The sequence below is a fragment of the Lytechinus pictus genome, chromosome 8 (genome assembly GCF_037042905.1).
Source record: "Lytechinus pictus isolate F3 Inbred chromosome 8, Lp3.0, whole genome shotgun sequence".
Classification (NCBI taxonomy): Eukaryota; Metazoa; Echinodermata; class Echinoidea; order Temnopleuroida; family Toxopneustidae; genus Lytechinus; species Lytechinus pictus.
In genome coordinates, this window is record NC_087252.1 from 28,603,463 (window position 1) to 28,628,099 (window position 24,637).

General features: G+C 36.4%; 1 protein-coding gene and 1 long non-coding RNA gene across 2 annotated transcripts; one reads left to right on the forward strand and one right to left on the reverse strand.

Annotated features, from left to right (window-relative positions):
- Nucleotides 1-202: 202 nt before the first annotated feature.
- Nucleotides 203-1,310, forward strand: LOC129266662 (transcription factor Ovo-like 2). Its single transcript, XM_054904497.2, has 2 exons — nt 203-320; nt 946-1,310. Exons 1-2 carry the CDS (start codon nt 218-220, stop codon nt 1,308-1,310), a joined length of 468 nt encoding a protein of 155 aa, XP_054760472.2. The 5' UTR covers nt 203-217.
- Nucleotides 1,311-10,925: 9,615 nt separating this feature from the next.
- LOC135155137 (uncharacterized) lies at nt 10,926-15,853 on the reverse strand. Its single transcript, XR_010294484.1, has 3 exons — nt 15,707-15,853; nt 14,060-14,242; nt 10,926-12,395 (listed from the first exon to the last, which is right to left on the reverse strand). It is a non-coding gene; the product is annotated as an uncharacterized LOC135155137 (long non-coding RNA).
- Between the last annotated feature and the right edge of the window lie 8,784 nt (nt 15,854-24,637).

Below are 24,637 nucleotides of genomic sequence, written 5' to 3' on the forward strand. Positions count from 1 at the left end.
AGGCCAAGGTGGCGGGAAACATGCACCTGCACCCAAACTTGTCAACGAGCAGACACCTGATCATCCTGATTCCTCATCCCTTGTCATCTCCGACTCTCCATCTTCTGGGAAAGAAGTTGTACAGTTTCTTCGAAGAACAATCGATCGCTCAAGGCAAAAACACAGATGCAGTACCTGTAGCAGCACGTTTAATACGGAGAGAGCATACACAAGACATATGACCAGTGAACACAACCAGAAGAAGACCCATATCTGCAGTTTTTGTGAGAAGGGGTTCCAGGACAAGTTCGACCTAAAACGGCACTACCGCACTCACACAGGTACGGTTTGTTATTTGTTTACTTAAGTGTAGGGTTGGAAGTAAATTTATGTCAGCAGATGCAAGAAGTAATGATAAATAATATATAACATTTCTAAGGCGCCCCTTATCTAGTTGCCTATATTCAATAGCGCACTATACATGCATATAATTCATTCTACACGAAAAACTGGTGCAAAAAGTATTGATAAATAATATATAACATTTCTAAGGCGCCGATTATCTAGTTGCCTATATATTCAATGGCGCACTATACATGTAGGCTATAGCTCTATCTCTACTAAAGGCGCTTTGCATTCAATGAATTAATCCTACTTTGTACCAATTTACCTCACCTGGGTTGAGTGCAGCACAGTGTGGGTAAATTTCCTGCTGAATGAAAACATGCCATGGCTGGTATTTGGACCCTCGTCCCTGTGATTGAATGACGAGAGTGGTAACCACTAGACCACGATGCCCCTAAGAAATAATGGCATATTCTAGACCGTCTCACTGATGAGATCACAAACGCCAACACCATAAAGTACATGTATGAAATGCTTTTGGATTAAGATTCAAACCAGTTTATCCGAAATCAAGTCGAATGCTGCTCCTATTTATCCTACTATCTCTTTTATGTTCCGAAGGTGTAAGGCCTTACAAGTGCAACATCTGTCCACGCACCTTCACCCAACGTTGCTCTCTGGAGACACACATCAGCAAGGTCCATGGAATGCCACTGACCTTCGGCTTCAAGGAGCGACGAAAGAAGATTTACGTGTGCGAGGACTGTGGGAATTCTGCCAAGGACGCGTATGACCATTACCTTCACATGTGGATCTCACACTCGCGCCTGATGATGCCCAAACGTCTTCGACATAAAGTGATGCACAAGATCAAGAAGAGCAGTCAAGATGGTGGTGTTAAAAGCGAGGAGCAACTTTTGGCTGACGATATGGTTGTCACCCAGGCGATTCGTTGTCTTCGAGACCTCGTACAGTCTCAGGGTTAGGTTATTTTAATACGAGATTCTGTTTTTGTTATCTGAATATGTATTACCCTCTCAAGATACCTCAGGATTTGATGATAATAGTTTTAGCACTATAAAGTCTAGTCTAAAACGTTTAAACAATTTCTAAGAAAAAAGTGGTTTGTTTAAGTTGACAATCAGGGCTTTAACTTTGTATTTAGGGCATTATTTTTGTGTATTTGTGCATTATTGGTACATTCCGTTTTTAATTCATGATTTTTTTAAATGCTTGGCTTGTTGTTAATTATTTGAAAATTGCGTTAACATAGGAGGGTTATTTACTCCGGTTGCAAAAAGAGCAGCCTTTAAGCACACCTAGATGGCAGAACTCAAGTCCGCTGTATGGTAAAATATCAAGTTGGGTTTGAATTTTAGAGTCGCGTTAGTCAAGATGGTGGGGTTAAGAGTGGGGAGGAACTTTTGGCAGACGATATGGTTGTCACCACTACCGTACCTACGGGGGGGGGGGAGGGCAGAGGGGGCAGACTGCCCCCCCTGACGAGTCACAACCCATGCAATGGACATATCACTGCCCCACTGACGAGTCTTGAAGACCTTTTTTTTTCTGGTACGAAATCCATTATTTGTGGTTGAAGACCTTTTTTTTTTTTTGCTTTTCTGGTACGAAATCCTTTATTTGTGGTTGAAGGTTTTTTTTTTTTTTTTTGCTTGTCAAATTTTTTGGCGGACGTATTTGCCCCCCCGTGTGGTAAATCCTAGGTACGCCACTGGTTGTCACCCAGGCGATTCGTTGTCTTCGAGATCTCGTACAGTCTCAGGGCTGTGGTATTATAATACAAGATTCAGTATTGGTTACCTAAAATTATATTACTACCTCAAAATACCTCAAGATTTGGTATTACCTATTTTTTAGCAGTAGAAAGTCTAGTCTAAGCTGTTGAAACAATTTCTTTAAAATAATGGTTTGTTTAAGTTGAAAATCAGGGCTTTATTTCTTGTATTTAGGGCATTATTTTTGTGTATTTGTGCATTATTGCACATTCCGTTTTTAATTCATGATTTTTTTTAAATGCTTGGCTGGTTGCTACTAATTTGAAAATTGCGTTAACATAGGTAAGTTATTTACTCCTGGTTGTCATCCAGGCGATTCGTTGTCTTCGATATCTCGTACAGTCTCAGGGTTAGGGTGTTTTAATACGAGATTCTGTATATTCTGTATACTATATTAGGGCATTATTTTTGGGTATTGGGACATTCCGTTTTAAATTCATGTTTTTAAAAATGCTTGACTGATACTGGTACTGATACTGCTTGACTGGTATTTGTTTCAAAATTGCGTTAACATAGGTGGTTCATTTCATTTGAGCTGCATTTAAGTACACCTGAAAAGAAAATAAAATGTAGAGGCAAGAACTCAACGTCCGCTGTATGGTAAGATATCAAGTTGGGTTTGAGTTTTAGATTCACATTAGATTGTCACTCTGCAAGTATTCCTCATGGATTTTAGATGAACATGATGACAGGAGGGTAGAATGATCAATGGTTAGACTTCGTTTTCACATGGCGCCGGATGGATGATAAGTAACTATCATTTTTTTTAAGCAGGTATTTTTGCATTTATAAATAAATCAAAATTACAAATTTATAACGATGATATATAATCAAACATACATAATGATCAAGTTACAAAGGTGACAATTGTATAGTATAGTTAAGTAGATATATAGACATTATTCATGTAAACAATAACAAATGAATTTAAATGCAGAGGCCAGGGGCGTGTTTCATAAAGCTGTTCGTAAGTTAAGAGCGACTTTAAGAACGACTGGTGATCCTTTCTTGTGGTAAATATGCACCATTCAATGTTCATTGGTGATAGCTTAGCGCGTAAGAAAGGTTCACCAGTCGTTCTTAAAGTCGCTCTTAACTTACGAACAGCTTTATGAAACACCCTCCTGCTATCGTAAGCTGAAAGTTTGAAATAATAGCAGCCGGGGGAGAAGAGAAGGCTACATGAAAACCATAATAAAAATACCGGGTCTTTATTATTTAAAAGTGATGTCACTTATATTGCTTAAAATATAATAAAAGGAAAGGGGGGAAGAAAAAAGGGGCAAGATGAAGTGTGTGCAGGTGAGAATTTATAAGTATTTTGATAAAAGGTACCTCTTTAGTGAAGCTTTAAATGATATAAGAGATGCAGCTTGTTTGATATCATTCGGTAGGTTGTTCCAAACATCCGGGCAGTGATGCCGTATTGTTTTGTGAGCAATTATTAGTTTTGGGTTTGTTAAATGACAAATGACAAATAGTTATCGAAATATTCGCGAGAAAATATTTTCTTCATGTTCATGATTTATACTCATCTATGATAGGCCCTACAAAACGAGGTACAGGTGTAAGTTATTTTTTTATGTACAGGCGAAAAATATCAATATTCAAAGATATGTGGAAAAGAAATAAAGCGGGGTTTTTACATGTACTAATGTATGTAAAATTGAATTTCATTTTGGATATGGAGAGCTTTACTGAGATTTTTAGTGTCTTCGGCACAATTATCTTTGTGCTGATTGAGAAATAATACGCAGTTTTCATGTTAAAGAAAATTGGCATGTGTTTGTAAATATAGATATATTTTTATTATAGGGTTGTAGTATTTCAACAATTGTTTTGTTACAAGAAATAAAAATACATTTATTTTATTCTTGTAATGTTTATCACATTATTACATACGTTTATATATCTACGCGCATTTTCTTCCATTTTTTTTTATTTACGTTGAATAAGTGCTCTCTTTCGTATCTTCACAGACATGGTCATATGGCCCAGAGAGGTATCAAGATTTTTCGTGGGGTATTGCGCATGTTGTTATTATTAATCCTTTTTTTGAGGGGGGGGGGGTTATTTATTTCCAAACCAACACCCCCTCTTATAAATCGTTCCCAGACCCATGGATGCACACTGTTAGATAAAAATAGACGATTTTACAGAAGAACCATTAAAAACAGGTTTTACAGAAACAAATAACCAAATTATTCTGCAAATTTTTATAACAGGAAATATTTTTTACACCTTTTCTTCAATTTTACAGAACAGGAAGGTATTTAAAAGGGGAAAGGGGTTTTATTTCAATAAATATGTAAGGTTAAATACATCAAATACCAATTTTCTTTAATTTTACGCAAATGTATGTAAGATCGTACAGGGCAGTAAGATTACAGGTGTTTGGGTTTTTTAAGTAGAAACAGTATGGTCGCTGTGTAGGAATGCATTTACCACCACGACCTAAATGTGATATCACTTAGCTGTCCCATATAAATGTGAGAGCATTTTATAAATGCATATCAGAATATACTTAATCGCTGATGTGGTTTACGGTACACCATGTGAAGTGTTGTAGAAACAGTGGATAGGAGAAGAGAAGAAATGGATAGGCGAGAAAGTGGAGATTTAAGAGTAGAGTATTCTTTCTTGAAAGTAGTCCTGAAAAGGACTGTAAACCAGGAAAGATTGATGAGTTGAGAACAGCTTGAGTAGTAGAGCTAGTGAGGAGATGCTGGCTTGAGTCGGCGAGTAGAGATGATGAGTAGTAGAGAGACTCGACGTTTCGGGCAGGTTGACTGTCCGTCTTCAGGAGGGGGGTTTCTGAAGACGGACAGTCAAATAGTTATTGAATTCTGTAAATATTTAGTTTTGTGACAAATATTGTAGTATGAAAATTGTAAATCGTAGCATTTTATTAAAAAAGATCAATCTAATGGGCATTGATATAAGACAATAATCATATTAAAAGCTGTGCACTGTTTGTTTGCTTTTATTTCTGCGTTCAAATAATACAATATCAAATGTGGCATAATTATATGCAATATACAAAATAATCTATAACATAAACACTATAATCATAATACATAACGAATACAAATTATGATGTGAGCATAAACGTGTCTTTTTTATAATAATAATAGTAGCAGTAATTAATGAACGCAGGTGACCGCCATCGTGAGCGGTTAAGCTTGAAATTGACGACGGCCTCATAATATAAAGGTTCGTGACCGAGTTTGATATTTATACCTTGGTCACATTTGCTCTTCGGCGGCCGTACGGCGAGTCGAAAAAGCCGTTTTAACATTTTTTTTTGTCCAACTACATGTAGGTGGGTTGAATTAAAATTGATAAAACGGCTGTTTTCGACTCGCTGTACGGCCGCCGTAGAGCAAAAATTAATGTGACCAAGGTATTACTGATCAAGTGGGTGCAATGCAGGTGCGGGTGCTGTAGATAGCAGTATAAAATGAAAAAAATAAATTTTGATTGGTGAATGTGGATATTTGTGAGGCTATGTTAATATGGAGTATGGGATGAATACGATTGAGTGATATTTCTTTTAAGAGTGGCTTTTAAGGAGTATAGGGATTTGATATTGTCTGCAAGATTATTCCATATGTCTGGACCGTGATGTCAAAAAAAATGTAGAGGTAATTAATAGTCGGGGAGGGGGAGGGGTTGTATTGGTAAGGATAAAGATCTTGTAGGTAACGGGTTGATTTTGTTGAAGGTCGTCGAACCATTATGTCACCTGCCTCCCTAAAACCAAATACTAGAATGCCCCAAATAAATTATGAGATTTTCTTCTCTTTTTTTTTTTTTTTGGGGGGGGGGGGGAGGGCGAAAACGCCCAAGCTTAAACATGACATATGATAACTTGTCAACATTGACCAACAATAACACACACACAAGCACTTGTTTGAATGTAGAAGAAATTTAGGGAGGGCTTCAAAGAGAGCAGGGTTAATAAGCTTGTTGTTCACTCAAGCATGAGATGCGCACACATTCTTCATGAACTCTTCTATCGTGTGTTTATTGTATTATACAATTTCAAATTTTGACAGTATTACCTCGGTCACATTTGCCCTACGGCGGCCGTACGGCGAGTCGAAAACAGCCGTTTTATTCAAACCACCTATATTTAGCTGGTACAAAAAAATGTTAAAACGGCTGTTTTCGACTCGCCCTACGGCCGCCGTGGAACAAACGTGACCGAGGTATAAGGAGAATTCTTTTTGATAAGACATTTTTTTTCTTCTAATTTTACCTTATTGAAAACAAATTTCTAGCTCGGCTATGTACAGGGCACATTCCCCGACGACTTATTGTGGAGTGGATAGTAATTCTGTATTTCTAAATCCACATTTAAATACGCTTCCAAACAATACATTCTCGAAAACCGAAATTCAACATGGAAGCTTTGAATTTTTTCATTTGTCTTATGCTATACATTAAATCATAATTATTTCATATGTTTATACATTGTGTGCACTATATGTCGCCCTTGTAACACACCAAAAAATGCACCAATGGATGTCTTTATGCATCGAATCCGTTCTCTATTTTTTATGATGTTTGGATAAAATTTGAATGCATTTTATTCCATTTGTTAGTGGGAACGTGACATCGCTAGCATGCTCATTGCATATTCATGTGGCCAACGGGTTAACTGAAATAATACATAGGTTTACAATGTCATAACTTTGTCATAAATTGTCCGATTTTTATTAATTGTAAGTTGGAATGTGACATCGCCATCTTGCTCATTGCATATTCATGTGGCCAACGGTTTAACTGAAATAATACATAGGTTTACAATGTCATAACTTTGTCATACATTGTCCGATTTTTATTCGTTGTTTTTGTTTGTCTGATTTTAGGTTATCTGTTCAAATCACTTTATTTTCAGCATGGAGTATCCTTCCAAAATGATATAGAATACATTCACATTTCTAAAGAATATGTTATCAGTCGCGCTAAAGCTCTTTGTAAACACATTCCAAATTATACCAGTAGTGGTCGTAGTGGGAGTAAGAATAATTATGAACATTTGATATATTCAATTCAAGTTAAGACATTTGATTTAGCATTCCATGTCAGGAAATATACTCCTTGCTGCTTTAACACCAACTCACTGGCGATAATCTTTCTGGCCTATACGATATGCATAAAATTGAAATTTCAAAGTGGAAAATGTTATCATTAATTTCTGATCGTTTATTGAACAATGTCACACAATACATTTCAAATCGTTAAGATTTACCTTTGCATATATATATGTACGCACATTATGAAATAAAACACATTGAGTGTTAAATAATAATGATGATGAAAAGTTCGTTTATGCTTATATTATACATCGGATATGAAAACAGGTGACGAATGAAATAAATCTTGCAATGGAAACCCCTGTTTTATTTGTTATTCAAAGATTTCATCTATTTATTAGTCCGGCATGTTCCGTGCCCCATTACCATCGTTGCGTTCTAGAAGTGTGTCCAGAATGATATAAGAACATGTCTCCGAAAGGGTGGTACGAAATGTGTAATCGCTTGACATCTTTGACACCTCGAATGTCAACGCTTTACATCACTGTTGCATACCTTTCATGTTGTCCCATGTAACCTTGCGACTAAAAAAAATAATGATGATAATAGTATACAAATATACCAGGCTTTGAGTAAGTATAGCGGGAATTATTTGTCCGAGGTTGGACTGGCATTACTATTTTGCACGAGGGGCAAAGCCCCGATGGAAAAAAAATAATTTTGACAGTACAACCGAGGATGAATAATTCCCTCTATACTTTCGAAGTAAAGGCGTGGTATATTTGGTTTATACCGTACATTTAATAAGTTCTTACAGATCTTAATAATCCAGGTTTTTGTACACGTATAGCTCATTCTCTTTTTTTTATCTGAACCAACGAACGTAGAGGGCAGCAATACACGGCGCACAGTGGGCCAGAATGAATCTAAAGTGCGCCAAAACCCATTATTCACACATTTGTACGATTAAAGTTGGTAGAATTCAATAAAAGTACTTTCAAATATTGATGACGTCGTCAAAATACCGTTTTCTGATTGGCTGTTAACATTTGAGAAGAAATTACATGTTTCTAATTCTACAATAAGTTTCAAATTTTCAGAAACTAGTTTTAGAGAAATTTCAGCAATAACCCTGATAGCAGAAACTGGTAAAAATGACGTCATAATTACGTCAGTTTAACGACGAGTGTCACGTCATTTTGACGTCGTAACATGACGTCTTATTGACGGGATCTTGCACCCGCGAATAACGTCATTATGACGTCGTATATTGACGTCATTATGACGTCTCCAAGAGTGACAACGACGTCTTAATGACGTCTAAGCAACGTTTTTACAACGTTTTTTTGACCAGTATCAAGGGTCAGATTGACGTCGTGTATTGACGTGATTATGACGTCTTCGAGAGTCAACAACGACGTCTTAATGACATCCGTGCAACGTGTTCCTGACCGGTTTTAGACGTCATATTGATGTAATTATGACGTCTTTAAAAGTCATCTACGACGTCTTAATGACAACTTTGCGACGTATTCCTTACCAGTTTCAGACGTCATATTGATGTAATTATGACGTCTTTATAAGTCAACTACGACGTCTGAATGACGACTCTGCAACATATTGCTGACTAGTAATAGACGTCATATTGACGTCGCATATTGAAATGAATATGACGTCTTTTGGAGTGAACTATGATATCTTAACGTATTCTGACGTGATAATGACCTAAACATTAAATTCTACATGCAATGTACATACACACATCACTTCAAAGACCTTGTCATTGAGGATTATCTATATTTGGTGAATACTGAGGTGGTCTGACAATGTCCAGCATTCCCAGTAACAATATAATGATCCTCCATGCCAGGGCCTTGCATAACTTGTCTCAGTCTCAAGAACATGACCCCCCCCCCCCCCCGAAAAAGAATATATACAAAAATGGAAAACGAAATCAAATACATGTACGCATTTCAATTACGAAATCGTGGCAAATATTCTATTAATAAATAAAAGTTGCATAACATATTACCAGGAAAAAAAAAAGGAATACAAAATGTTGAAAACTCTAAATAGATTGAAAAAAAAAACACTTTTCTATGAAAATGCAGTATTAGGGTCAAAGGAATGAAATTACAATGTTTGTTATACCAATACATACAATTGTACATGTATAAATACACATTAATACATAACAGAGGCATAATGATCTCCAAGAATAAAGCTTTTTCGTTGAAATTGTAATTAAATATACCTTCAACTTTAGACAACTATGTAATGTAGGTAAAAATATACTGTATGTAAAAAAAAAATACCCGAGTTGGAATAGTTTCACGATTTATGGAAGCTCGCATTTGGGTGAAAGAATCATACATGTACATTAATTCTTATGAAATGTTTGGGTTGTATTACACTATCACTTAGGGCCAGGGGTAAAAGACAGTAGTTGCAGCAAACAATTATTTCTTCGGAAAGTCTTTTAAATTAAGGTTAATTGTCAAAATATTGTACATAATCTAGATCTGGGCCCTGTCTTACAAAGAGTTACGATTGATCCGATCAATCATAACTCTATGGAAATCCATCAGTGTCATAATTTTTTTCTACGGAAAATTTGCACAATGTCCTTTGTATGCAAAGAGAAGCGCAGCGAATTTTTGAGAAAACAATGAATGCATGAACATACATCATAGCTAGAAAATATTTTGAACAAACATGCTTAATAGATGTTAACGTTGCTGACCGTCCATAGTTGCGATTGATCGGATCAATCATAACTCTTTGTAAGACGGGGCCCTGGTAAATTAATGTAAACTTGTATCTTTGTAAAATCATGAATTTTGATCTTAAAATCAATAATTCTGATGATCACTAACACAGAAAAGCATATGTGGGACAGGACAGTGTATTATGATTGATTTGAAAAATACCCGACATTTGATAGAATTACATGCTTATTTTGCTCATTTCTCAGCAATTACACATTTTCTTCCCGAGCTTTTTGGCACACATCTTTTATATATACATACACTTTGCTGGTAATTCTGTTGGATTCTGTTCGAACTCATTTTAAGATAGTTACTACTAGAGGTGCGCTATTAACTTAAGGCAACTATGTAATGTAGGAAAAAATATACTGTACCGTAAGGGTACTAGTATTCAACCCGTTTGGAGAGTTTCCTCAAATATATAGAAATATAGAATTTACCTGAATTTCAGACCCGTCTTATTTCCAAGAGCAAATGCTGGTTATTCTTTTTCCGTTATTTTTTTCTTCAACCAGTTGACTGTGTGCGCGGGCGATCGAATTATACGGCGACGGATTTTAGTACTAGTATTCAACCCGTCGGCACTAGTATTTAACCTAGCGATGAAAGATGGCCCTGTCTCTCAATCTGCCCTTGTCCCAACCGACTATGGACTAGACCATTTGAGATGAGACCAAACAGGGAATTAATCAAAGCCAGAGACTTACATAGATCTAGATCTAATTTAGCAATCTAAACCCTTTTGAGATTTGCTATCAATCCTCACTAGGTTGAATAATGAATACTAGTACCATTCAGTGCAAAAGGCCATCGCCGCATAATTCGATCCTCCGCGCATACAGTCGACAGATTGATAAAGAAAATACCGACAACAGATTACCCTGTACATAACAAAGGTATGAAATTAAGATAAATTCCCTATTTCTAAATATTTTGGGGAATATGTCAAAATCTTTGAATTATGCCGGGTTGAATACTAGTACCCATACGGTATGTAAAAAAAAAAATACCTGAGTTGCAAAGTTTTCAGGATTTATGGAAGCTTGCATTTGGGTGAAAGAATCATGCATCAATAAGTCTGATGAAAATAGTTTGTGGAACTGTTGTATTACACTATCACTTAGAAGGAAAAGACAGTAGTTGCAGCAAACAATTATTTCTTGAGAAAATCTATAAAATCAAAGTTAATTGTCAATATATTGTACATAATCTACATCTGGTACATTAATGTAAACTTGTATCTTTGTAAAATCATGAATTTTTAAACTTAAAATCGATAATTCTGGTGATCGCTGTAAACACAGAAAAGCATATGTGGGACTGTGTATTATAATCGATTCGAAAAATACCTGACATTTGATAGAATTACATGCTTATTTTGCTCATTTCTCAGCAATTACGCATTTTCTTCCCTACATGTAGCTACGTAGGCTTTTTATGTGAGCTGAGAGATTTCATACCAGATTTCCTTTGCTTGATAAAGTTCTTATGATAGTCTGTGTATCAGCATAGCATGTGTTCAGTGTTTTGAACCCACTGGAAATTGTGCATCATATCTTTATGTATGGAAGTCATTTTGCGTCTGCAGTCTCCATGGTTTTTTCAGGATCTATGTGTTGACTAGACCAGTCCCATATTGATATTTTCGTGCTGTGTCACTTTGGAAGGCCATCTCTAATTGGTTGACTGGTGAGTTGGCAGATGCACAGCCCATCCCACTTTTCAATTATATCATTACGTAATCTCTAACATGTCTAAGATATCCACCAGATCAAGAGGCCGCTTGCACTCGGCTAACGCATGTACACAATCCTCTGCTTCATCATTAACTGGATCTAAACAAAGCCCAGCATACCTAGATCATATTGATACAGTCGTTCAAAGAGCGGTGGCCGTGGCAATGGAACGCGAGAGACAAAAACTCAATGATGACATGGATAAGCGCGAAAATAAATTGCGTGAAATTCTTGATGAAAAGCTCACTAGTCTACACGTTCTTGAAATATCTATCGATACTAAATTGAAGCAACTCCGTGATTTTGAAAAATCGGTTTCTGATAACATGACTAACACCATAATGCTTTGTCAAATAGGCTTGACCACATCGAGCAGTACTCCTGTCGCAATAATATCTGTATCCGTATGAGATTGTTCGAAATGTAGCAAAGCAGATTGGTATCGATCTTACTTCATGTGACATTGATCGATCCCATCACCTTTGCCGACCAACTAGCAGTCATGATGTTCAACCCAAAGGATCATACCCCGGCGTGGCCCTGTAATGCCAACTTAGCAGCTCCACCAATCAATGTGAAATTCACTTCATACAGGCCGAAACAAACGATGATGAAAAATAGAGGAAAATGAAAATGCTCAGGAACAGATGACTGGGTGCAGGCAGGCAAGGCAGTTCAGGTGGGATGAAAATTTATTGGCAGGACACCTTCCGTTTCAAATTACAGCATCTGCAAAAATAACAGAAGAGGAGAAACATAAAAACTTTTTCTACATAAACTATTTATTAATCTTCATTAAAAACTAGATGGTTTCAATATTAATTTCCAATTTATTTTAAATGATTAAAAAACGATGTGGGGTTTGTTACATATTTTATACTTCAAATATTAACATGTTAAGTCAAGTCGGGGGGGGGGGCATGATGCCCTCAAGACCTTTAACCATCTCTGTATAAGGAAGGAAATTTTAGAATCAATTTATTTGACACATAAAACATATTATTTTTTTATAATTACAATTTTAATTCATGCCTTTTTTATGTGTTTTAAATGGTTATGGGGTAACCAGGACTGTCAGGACCGAGAATTCGAACTTCGAGGCTGAAATACAGCCATTCCCTTTGCCTGATTTGGCTTAAATTCAGGTCAAGGATCAATTAAATATATATTTTGCAAAAAAAATCTGACAAATTTTGAGGTGGAATTAGTTTTCTGGCATCGCGAGATCGACCAATGCAAAATTTTATTAGCGCCAATTTACCATCTAAACTTGTCATTGAAATTAGAACGTCCAAACCGATCTAGTACCAGTACTAGCACAATGAATCAATCAGCTATGCATGTGCACCAATTCTGTATTTCTTGCATACGTACGTCACTCGAGTTAAAGTTCATGTCATTGCGTTATATAGCGTGGGAATTGTAAAAAAGTGATCCTTCAAAATTTTTACCTTCCAACAATTAAAGGAGAATGAAACCCTTGAAACCAGCTGAATCCATATCAAAGAGAAAAATCAAAGAAACATATTGTTGAAAGTTTGAGGAAGATTGAATGAATAATAAGAAAGTTATAAGCATTTGAATATTGAGATCACTAATGCCATGTAGATCCTCCAATTGGCAATGCGACCAAGATCTGTGATGTCACACACGTACAACTCCCTCATTGCTTTAGTACTTATTTCACTTATATTCTCACTTTTATAGAATCTATCACAAGGTGAGGTGTTCTCTTTATGAGAGGACAAGTACAGATGTTTCACAACATTATATCATTGATGAATCGTTTGTCATATGATTAGAATGAGCAAAAAGAGATGTTTTGGGGTATATTTTCAGTGTCCAAAAGGGGAGAGTTGTTCATCTGTGATATCATAGATATTGGTTGCGTTGCCAATGGGAGGATCTCCATAGCATTAGTGATCTCGACATTCAAATGCTCATAACTCTTCTATTGCTAGTCCTATTTTACTCAAACTTTTGTTGATCTTATTCTTTGATTTTTCTGCTTTCACAAAAGCTAACTTGCTCCAAGAGTTTCATTCTCCTTTAACATTTTTTAAGCCTTTGTATGCATTTAGAGTACAAAAGCTTACAAATTGGACAAATTAAATGTTTGCCCCAAAATTATTGTGGGAAGGGTGGATTTTCTAGGGAAATCCATCTTAGTGTACAAAGTTCTACAGGCAAAGGAGACTTGTCTAGGCTCCGTGAATGAAAATACAATGAAAAAATATCACAGAGTCCTCGAAGTACAGTCAGGACCATTAACAGATTATAAGGTGCCCGAGTTTGTGCACACCCAAATCTGCGTGATTCTGATAATAGAGATTCCCAATGATCCCCCCTCCCCAAAAAAAAGGCTTTACATCTGAAATAGCCTTCTAACTTACCTACTGCCCGATGCCTCCTATCATGTAGGGCAGCAACGAAGTTCTCCACTCCTGGCATCCAGCGATTCTTGGCCTTCTTCTGGAAACTCCCCCAGGCCAGGTAATATTCACTGACTTCATCTCCTCCTCAACTCCTCATGTGCGACACCGAGACAGGTGGTTTTGTGTCTCCCTCTCTTTCTCCTGAAATGTCAAACAGATCTATTCATTAAAAATCTTACTCAAAATGGTGCTTTTGGTAGAAAAATAATGAATATAGGGCATTTCATGTGACGGCCTTAACCCTTATTAAACTGGGGGGGGGGGGGTCAATTTGACCCCCCCCTCAACAAATTTCATCACTACGCTGTCGCGCAAAAAAATTTTATCGCGCCGCTCACTGACTTTTTACTTTCAAGTCTTGCGCAAATTTTGAGACCAAATTGGTGACACCCGGGTACGCGGTTACGACATTACGCAACATTATGTAAGTGCATGTCAGACCCAAAATTGCTCATAAACATGATTTCATGTACAAATCCAATGCAAATTGTGTATTTAGCCAAAATTCATAAATTTATCATTATTTCTACTTTTACTGATTAAACTTAATTAATTTTGCCTTGTTTATGATTAGAATTAAGTCTAGAACGATTTCCATCGAAAATACTTGTAATAAAAAACAAAATGTAAAAAAACAAAGAAATACATGATTAAAAAATAAATAAAATACATAAGAAATCGGTCTTGGTACCAGATTTTTTTTCATTCACAATTGTTAGGAATGCTATAAAGAATATTTTCACCCAAAAATAGCATATTAGGAGCTTTATTTAGTGAATCAGAGCAAAAAGTATGATTTCATGGATAAATTAGCATAATTAATTCATATAAAATAAAAAAATATGAATTCAGTGAAATTTACCAATGCAACTACGTATATTACGTCATTCTCTACCATCATGCAAATTTTCGTTGTGATCGTGCAATCCACGGCCGAGATGGGGGGGGGGGCAATAATACCCCCCCCCCCGGGAATGACAAGAATCAAAATACCCCGGTAGACGGTAGATTTAGGATTAAAAAAATTGTCAGTACGGTATATCATCGAGGATCTAGGCTACATACCAGTACATGTAGATCTGGTACAGTTACATAAACTGAACTTTGTGAAATCTTGAAATCTACGCTGAAAAATGTTCAAACTGAAGATCACCAACACAGATAAGAGCACGTGGGACAGTTATTATTGCTCTGATTAATGTCGGCCCGGCCCGACGCTTGCCTTGGCTCGAGTTGACCCGAATCCTGTGCTTTTTTTTGCTTATTTCGCAGCAATTACACAATTTCTTCCAGAATCCTGGCTTTGGCACATAGCCTACCGGTATATTATTTATAAATATAGACAGACACTTTGGTGGTCATTTCATTGGATTCTGTACGAACTCATTTTGATATCGTTACCACAACTGGCATTTACCTTAAACTAAAGTGTGCACTGTGTCTGTGCAGACTTGGGCCCTGAGCCCACCAGCGCAGCCTGTCCTATTCAGCATGCCGGCGCTCGGGGCAGCCACCCCGGCCGGGCAGTGTCAGTGCACGAAATCTAAAGCCAAAGGCAAGCCGCGCTCCGAAAAGAAAATCTTAGAAGATGGTTATCTAACTTACTGTTTGGTCTCCTGCGAATGCCTTCGAAGTCGTTATCCAAATCTGAACCGTGTTCTTAAAGTAGTAGAACTATTATTAACGGCCATCTTCGTCGCACTTAATTCTCGATCCAAAATTAGGCTGCAACATTTACCGGCGAAAAACGGGCGCATTCCTTTTTCAAATGGTTGCGACTGCGCCAGTTGCATGCAGTGCAGCGCGCATGCGCAGGCTCGACGCCCGGCGGCCACGTACGTGCATAGCGCCAACTTAATGTGTTCCGCCATCTTGCTTGTTGGTTGCCGATAAAATGCGCATTTTCAGATTTTTTAACGCTCAGTTGTTATCCATGACTGAAACATTGACCAATCAAAAACTAAGATTCTACAAGAAATATGAATATTCATATACGAAAGTATAAACATAGATAATTCAGTTTTATGTGAAATTTAAACCCAATACTTCAAAATATGGTTAGTTTTATGTCTCTAAAATGACCCTCATTTTTAAAACCAGAATTTTATTAGTAAAAAATAAAGGTTTTCCCAAGTTGCCATGGTAACGCGGTCTGAGATATAAAAGCTTAGCAAACACTTCATTTCAGTGATCGAGGATGTATTTGTTTACGGTATACGTCTACATAAATTATAACATTTTTTTCCAGACCATGGATGAACTTTCAAAAAGAGACATTTTAGGCAAGTTTTTACGATTTCCGGCAATTTTCTGACACAGGCACTTTGAAGAGGTAATTTTTACAGAATTAGAAGAAGACATCATGGATTTTCCTAATTATCACGACGGATATGCAACTTACTTGTAAACAAATCAAACAAAGTCTATGATACATTTTCGATAATGCAAAAAGAGACATTCAAGTCTCTGATTGAGAGCCGCAGATTGAACATTCGCACGGCGCAATGGTAGCGTTTTCGCCGAATTCGTCGGGGCGAAAACTCCAAGAGAGCCGTACCACTCACCAGTCCCGAACGCTGCGCTGTATGTTTGATGATTTATCTGGTGCCATTTCGTGCTTATAAATTTGTTTTTTCTACAATGCCACTATCTCATTAAAATTGTTTGTCATGATAACATTGGAAATATTATCGTTTAATGGCCCAAAGGATCGACTGTAATAAAAGATACTTTGAAATATTGTCAGAGAGTGATTAGTTAGGTGATGTTTATGGTCAGAATTTAGTCATGGCTTCGGGTGAACTTACGCGAACGCGGTCACTTGCTCACGGGGCGAGTCGGCCTGGCCCTTTGGTGGAAGGCCGTTAGGCAACGTGCAGTGCAGCTAGAGCAGAGTTGGGGAGTTATAGATATAAAAATACTTTGAAATAAGTAATCTGCAAATATTTTTGTCTTATCCCTTTGGATTACTTAGATAAGAAATTCAAATTCTCAAAGTTTAAATCAAATTTTAGACAGTGACAACAAAGAGTGGTGCTGTATGGGGGGGGGGGTGGGGTCTTGCATGCCCCCAATTCACGAACAAGAAAAAAAAGGAAAAGGTAAGAGAATCTTGCGAAATTGTTCAATTGGATTTTTGTAACCAAAAGTCAAAATTATGCTTATGTCGCTTGCTTGCAACTATATATTTTATAAATTTTGCCTGATACGCCATATCGTAGTACCCTCAATTATTTTCACTTGTTACGCCACTGACATGACTGATATAACATCTACTAGTTTATGATAACATTATTTGGTTGCGGGATCAAAGCATCAGCTATATAGCTAAACATTTATACTTTATGCCTGTTCAACTTCCAATACAGGTTTATAGGCCTGTATTTATGAGATGTTAAGATCTATGGGTGCCTTTATTATTTTCATTTTCAATTAAAACAATTATTAATTATGTATTAATTTAGTATTAACCTCGATGATACATTTTATTGTATTAAATCGTACAATTTCTGTTGTAATATTAAGCCCCTTATTAAGCCCTTTTAAAAACATGCTCAGTAGCAGACCCCCCCCCCCATATATAAAGACAATAGAAGTGTATATAGAATTAATTGAACCCCCCCCCTTATTGAGGACAAAATGAAAAAAAAAATACTCAAAATAATCGACCGCCCCCCCCCCCCTTTGACGAGGCAGCTGTCGGTGACCTGATGTCTTCATTGACTTCTTTTTGCTTGTAAAAATAATATTAAAGAAATAGGGGCTACTCTAAGTGTCCCCTGTGAAAATTGATTTGGATCTGCAAGTGCATGAGGCTGCGCCCCCTCCAACGTCATAGCTACCCCATATCTTTAGGTTCTAGCTCTCATATTTTTCAGCTCCCTGGTTTTTTGGAAGAAAAAAAAACGAGGCGAAAGAAAAGAGTGAAATAAATGAAATACGATTAATCAAAATTTGAGTTGTTTGAAAGAATTATACTTATCAGAGAAACTAAATTAAATTCTACAACCATGAAGAATAACAGCAATCTTGATAAATTCTGTTTTTTTTTCAAAATCAGAACCAATCAACCTTTTTCTGATTATTCTGTCACTTTCCATATTTTGGAGAAAAAAATAAGTGTTCATCGACGCCCTGTACTGCATGATGAAACTGTATCACCACTCGGCCCTCGTAATTAACCCCCCCCCCCCCTCTCCCCCTCCCCCACCACATTGCCCCTTGCTCATTTCTCTTATCTCACCTTGACCTTAATTAATTAATCTTAACTATTTGGCGGTACAGTCAAACGTGACTGGTCGCCATCATAGTTTCATCCCCAACAAACAAGGAACAAACAATAACAATTCTGTTTTTCGACCCAACATCATTCCTTTCAATACGCGTAAGGCTATACGTGGGCATGCACAAACAACCTGGGTTAACAAAAACTGACCCGCGTTTGGACTAAAATTGTGATTAAAATAAAAATGTTATAAATATGAAAAAAATATGTGTATAATGAAGGATATCTGATAAACGGAAAAACATCAATCGCTAATTCATAAAAATGCTGGAAAAGATTTGACAGAGGTTTTTAACAACGGTAATCAAGGGGAATTAGTGTATGGGTGAATGGCGTTCGAGCTTTAGCCGGAGAGGGCGCGGGCCAAATCTGCCTGAATCTGGCAATATGGCGTCGTCCATTAAGCTGACGTTAGCCAGCGGCGACTGCACGTACGTGCGGCGCGGCGAATTAATTCTGCGGATCATGAATTTTTTATAGGGGGGGGGGGGCGTGCATGGGGGGTGAGCTAACTAGATAGGGGGTTTGCATGACACCGGGGCATGACACCACTTGCGAAAAAAAAGTTTTAAAATAGATACAAACTTCTTTGACATATAAAGCTTCCTCTAGTTTGGTTTGGTTGGCAACCAGTTAAGAAATGATTATTTTTGCCACTGCTTTTGAAACTTTTTTTCTTTGAAGAATTATATACTTTACCTAAAATAAAAAAAATTCTGTACTATTTTTTTTTAGTTTTACTTTTCCTTTTATAAGTAGAAATAGCCTTGCTAACATGGCAAGGTTGAAAAAATGGCAAAATAGTATGTGGCTTTGAAATTAAACTTGTAAATTTCCTCGGTCGTTGATTGGTAAAATTTGATGTCATAATCACGTCGTAATGTGGTCATATGAAAACGCAAATTTCTGTGTCGTTGTTTGGTAAATAAATGATGTCATAATCACGTCATAATGTGGTCATATAAAAATGCAAATTCATTTGTTGCAGATTGGTCGATAAATGACGTCGTAATCACGTAATAATCTGGTCAGATAAGAAAGCAAATTTACTTGTCGTAAATTGGTCAGTAAATGACGTCGTAATCACGTCATAATCTGGTCATATAAGCGAGCAAATTTACTTGTCGTAAATTGGTCAGTAAATGACGTCGAAATCACGTCATAATCTGGTCAAATAAAAATGCAAATGAAAGTTGCCATTCTAAGTCGTCAAAATGACGTCGTAAGAACGTCATAAATACGACGACATGCATTACCACTTTACGATCAGTTAATGACGTCATTACGACCGTGTCTGCTATCAGGGAATTTAGCATATTAGCAAACAGCAAACACATAAACAGGCAAACAAACAAGAAAAGTATGTGCTCGGGGTACAAACAATTCAATTGGTGACTTGAGTATCGTTTAAAGAGGGCGCCCTACCATGAATCTGGAATTGCAAAATTCAAAGTGAAATTGTAAAAAAATGCAAATGAGTACTATTAACCACACCAACATGATTTTTTTTACAACTTTTTTAATACAATATCAAACTTTGTCATAGATTTTGACATAATATTAAGAAATTAATATCATATTTTACTTCCTACCTTTCCTTTTATTTCCTTTCCACTATTTTTTCTTGGTTATGATTTTTTCAATTAAGGGGGGGGGAGCATCCCGAGCCCCCGCCCATCTGTATGGCACTGTTAAAAAGGCACCATAACCTTTGTAGCACACAATGAAAGGATTTGATTAAAAAATACACGCTCTCCCATACTTCGGTTGAAAAAAAAAATTGTTTTTGCTTGAAGAAGGAATATTCAAAGCTTAAAGAGAACATATTAGAAACAACAGAACAATTCAAGCAAATAAATAGATATGAAAATGAATTTTGACCGCCTAATTTGAAAATTATGGCAAAGATAATGAAAAGGTTAAGAGGAAGTCGGCTGATTAGCAATAAGTCCGATCATCATATTTATCATTTAGATTTTGGCGCAAGCTTCATTTTTAACCCCAGACAGAAACATTCCGTGTTCGCTCAAGCATGAACGAAACAAATTTTTAAATGGCATTTGAAAGATAAGACGTCAGAGCACCTATTAACACCAAATATAGACATCATAATTTGAAACAAAAATTTTAAAGACTTTTCAAATCTGTCCCGTTTTTTGATACGCACTGTATAGTTAGCGGAAGTTGAAATGAAAGCTTGTCTTAGGTAGATACCAGTCACAAGAGCCAAACACTTGAGCCAGACATTCATGGTCATTTCAACCATTTAATGTAAACATTGGATTTATGGTGGCCCTGAAGGGACATCGCAAACAGACCAAATCGCGAATATTCACGACGAAATTGGCGACGAAATTCACGACGTCGCCAATTTCGTCGTGAATTTCGTCGTCAATTTGTATATTCAGGACGAAATTGGCAACGAAATTCACGACATCGTGAATTTCGTCGCCAATTTCGTCGTGAATTTGTTTTGCTTGCCTGGGCGGTATGCGGGTTGAAACCAATTCGCCTGCTGCTAATTCCTCCACTCACAACAGGGTCTACATTCATTTAGTCTAATGCAATTCTGTCCATTAACTTTTCGCCTAACAACCATATGGTCCATTAACCATTTGGTCCAGTCATCACTTCGTCTAATCACCGGTTCGTCTATGACCATTTCGTCTCATAACTAGTTGGTCTAATATCAATTTTATTTTCCTTAATTTCGCCCAATTAACACTGAGCTCAATTAGACCAAATGGCATATGGAATAAATGGCAATTGGACCAACTTGGTTATTAGACGAAATGGACCATGTGGATAGTGGACGAACTGATGGTAGACCAAATGATAGCAGACGAGTTGGCATTAGACCAATTGAAAATAAACCATTGAAACGACAGAACGATGTCCACTCCTATCCAGGGGGGGGGGGGCCGACTGGCCCGCCCCCCCCCCCCCTATTGGCGGAACCAAAAAAAAGGAAAGAAAGAAAAAAAAGGAGGGGAAAGAGAGTAGAAAAAAAGAAGAGGAGGAGACGAGTGAATAAAGTAAGATGAGGGGAAGACATGGAAATAAAAAGAATCTTTCATGTCACTATATAAAATTATTGCTCGCGCTTTGCTCACATTGCCTGTTAGGTGATTTTCATATCTTGTTCAATATGGAGTTTAAATATCAAGTTTGGAAGTCATGGTATCCACTCGTCAAGTGAGCTTACCTGCAATCTGATCCCAAAATCCAGTCATAGATTTCGTCTTTTTATCACAGCTTTCGTTTAAATTGAGGTATGTAATCTTTGAGTGAACTTACCTAGCTGCTACACATGATGTCTGTTTCTGAAAATATGTTGTGATATATTCTGGAATGGATCTGCAGATCTGAGCTGATGTGGTAATTTATACTCTAGTCCCATTAACTCTATTTTATGTCAGCTCATATCAATAGACTTTGTCCTCAATCTCTGACTTTGAACTTTGAATCGATTATCTGATGTCATTGACAGGAACTGAAATCAGTCTCATCATATGAATATTCTATTTTCATAATGCCAAGGTCATCTGTCTCTACTGTATCTACTATTTTGAAAGAAGTTATTGAAAGTGAAGACTTTCTTAAAGCAATAAGTGATGCAGTGGAGAGAAAACTTGACGAAATCATAGCAAGAATTAGTAACCAAGAAAGTTGCATATCTTACCTTGAATCTGAATCAAAGAAAGCAGGTAAATCGATCGCTGGACTTCAGTCACAAATACTCAAAATCAACCAGGATATCACAGAAAGGTGTGACACACTAGAATCCACCAACATGGATCTTCTGAATGCAAAAGATTCTCGAGGGAAGCACATAGCATGTCTTGAAGAGAAACTGAAAGTGAAGAGTGATGAAGTTGAGAGACTGAAAAAAGAAATGAATGATCTTGAGCAATACTCGCGGCGGTCATGTCTTCGGATAGTTGGAGTGGAGGAGAAATTGAAAGGAGATAACACTGACCAAAGTGGCTCATCGCATCGGAGTGAATCTTGATGTAAACGATATTGATCGCAGTCATTGGATCAACAGTAGACAGTCATCTATGAGTAGACCTACCTCTGCGTCAGTAACTGAAGAAGGAACTAAAAGAAGAACCAAGAAGTGCAGTATCATCGTAAAATTATGTTCATATAGAAGTTGTCAGCAACTCTTCATCAATCGACGAAAACTGAAAAGTAGTGGCATCTCAATACATGAGGATTTGACCTCTACGAACTTCAGTCTTCTGCAAAGCGTTCAAAGGAATGATAAGATCAGTGCAGCATGGTCGATGGATGGGCGCATATTTTGAACACTTAAAGCGAATGGGAAGAAACATCACTTCAAATGCCTAGAGGACTTGAGACTTTTGTAAATATTTCATTTAATAAGTATTCCTTTCTTACTTTCCCGATGCTTACCTTATATGGTTGGATCTCTGCTACATACTGTATACATTATGGATCCGTTCATCGTTAAAGACACCTACCGTGTAGCAGTATACTATGCCTTTATATCTCTTTATATTATACACTTAACTTGTTTATGTACCTTCTCATTATAATAATTGGTGTGTACATGTGTGCTTGTGTGTGTGTGTGTGTGTGTGCCTGTTTTTTTTCCCCCCAATTTAGATATTAATTATTTTTCATATTACATTTCCATTTTAAATGTTTGATTCACAAATATTTCCGTTTCACTCACTTAGCAACGCTGATTTACAACAAGAATTCAAAACATTATCAGAACGATGAAACAATCTATTCTGATATCAGTATTGATGAGCTTAACTCTCAGTCTTTATATGAAACTTTTAATTCTGATACCCATGATGTTCATGATTCTTTCCTTTGTGATATTGATTCTGATAGCAATTTTTTGAGAACTTCTGTAACATGTAGATACTGGCTTGCTCATGAATTCAATAAATCCTTAGCAAACTCTAATAATGTATTCAGTATGATTCACTTCAATGCAAGAAGTTTACGAAAAAATATAGATTCCATAAACCTATTTTTACATCAATTAAAGATAAAATTTTCTGTGATTGGTATTACGGAAACTTGGATCCATGCTGGTACTCCTCTTTTATTTGACACTGATGAATATTCTTTTTATCATGTTGATAGAATGAAAAGTAGAGGTGGAGGAGTTGGTTTCTTTATAAAAAAATTGTATCAATGTCTGTATTCGATCAGATATAAGTATGCCTGTAAATCTTTGTGAATCAATTTTTATTGAGATTAAGCATACAAAGAAAAAGAACATTATTATCGGAATTATTTATAGAGATCCAAAACAAGCCATATATAAGTTTAATGAATCTTTTAACATGTGTCTAGAGAAAATTCAAAAAGAAAATAAAGAAGTTTATATTATGGGAGATATGAATATTAATTTATTGCAACAATCGTTAAAATGTATAAATGATTTTGTAGATATTGTATATAGTAATTCATTTCAGCCAGTGATTGACAAACCGACTAGAATATCAAAATCTTCTGTCACGTTAATTGATAATATTTTTACGAATACCAGCTTTGATACATTTAAATCAGGTATACTTTACAGTGATGTAAGTGATCACTTACCGGTATTTCTTTTATCTGTCAATGACAAAAAAATACAGCAATGTTAATCACTCCACTACTGAGAATACTGATGCTTACTCTAGGAAAATAAATGATACTACCATAAATAAATTCAAGGATGATTTGTTGGTCACTGACTGGAGCGAACTCTTATCAAAGTCAACTACAGAAGATGCTTATAATATTTTTTGTCTTAAATTCAAACAACTATATGATAAGAATTTTATTTGTAGAAGAATTAAAAGAAAGAATACTCCTCGTAAACCATGGTTAACAAGATCATTATTGAAATGTATACATAAAAAAGATCGTTTGTATAAGAATTTTATTCACAATTCTTCCAATATTCACATAGAAGCGAGATATAAGAGGTATAGAAATATTCTAACTGCAATTTTAAGAAAAGCAAGGAATGAGTACTATGCTCATTTACTCGAAATTAACAGGAAAAGTATGACAAGGGTATGGCAAATAATAAATGACCTACTACATAAACAAAACAAAATTAAAAACAAATATCCTTCATATTTTATTAAAAATGGAACCAAAATTGAAAATAATGAATATATTGCAGAAGAATTTAATTCATACTTCACTAATATCTCTATGAATCTTCAAAGAGAAATTAGGTCTGATTCAGGCTCAAAAGATTTTTCCTTTTA

What these genes read in the sequence shown, in the direction of transcription:
- LOC129266662 (XM_054904497.2), top strand. Translation starts at nt 218, where the DNA reads ATGACCAGTGAACACAACCAGAAGAAGACCCATATCTGCAGTTTTTGT. An exon ending in GCACTACCGCACTCACACAG is followed by an intron (nt 321 to 945) that starts GTACGGTTTGTT and finishes TATGTTCCGAAG; the next exon opens with GTGTAAGGCCTTACAAGTGC.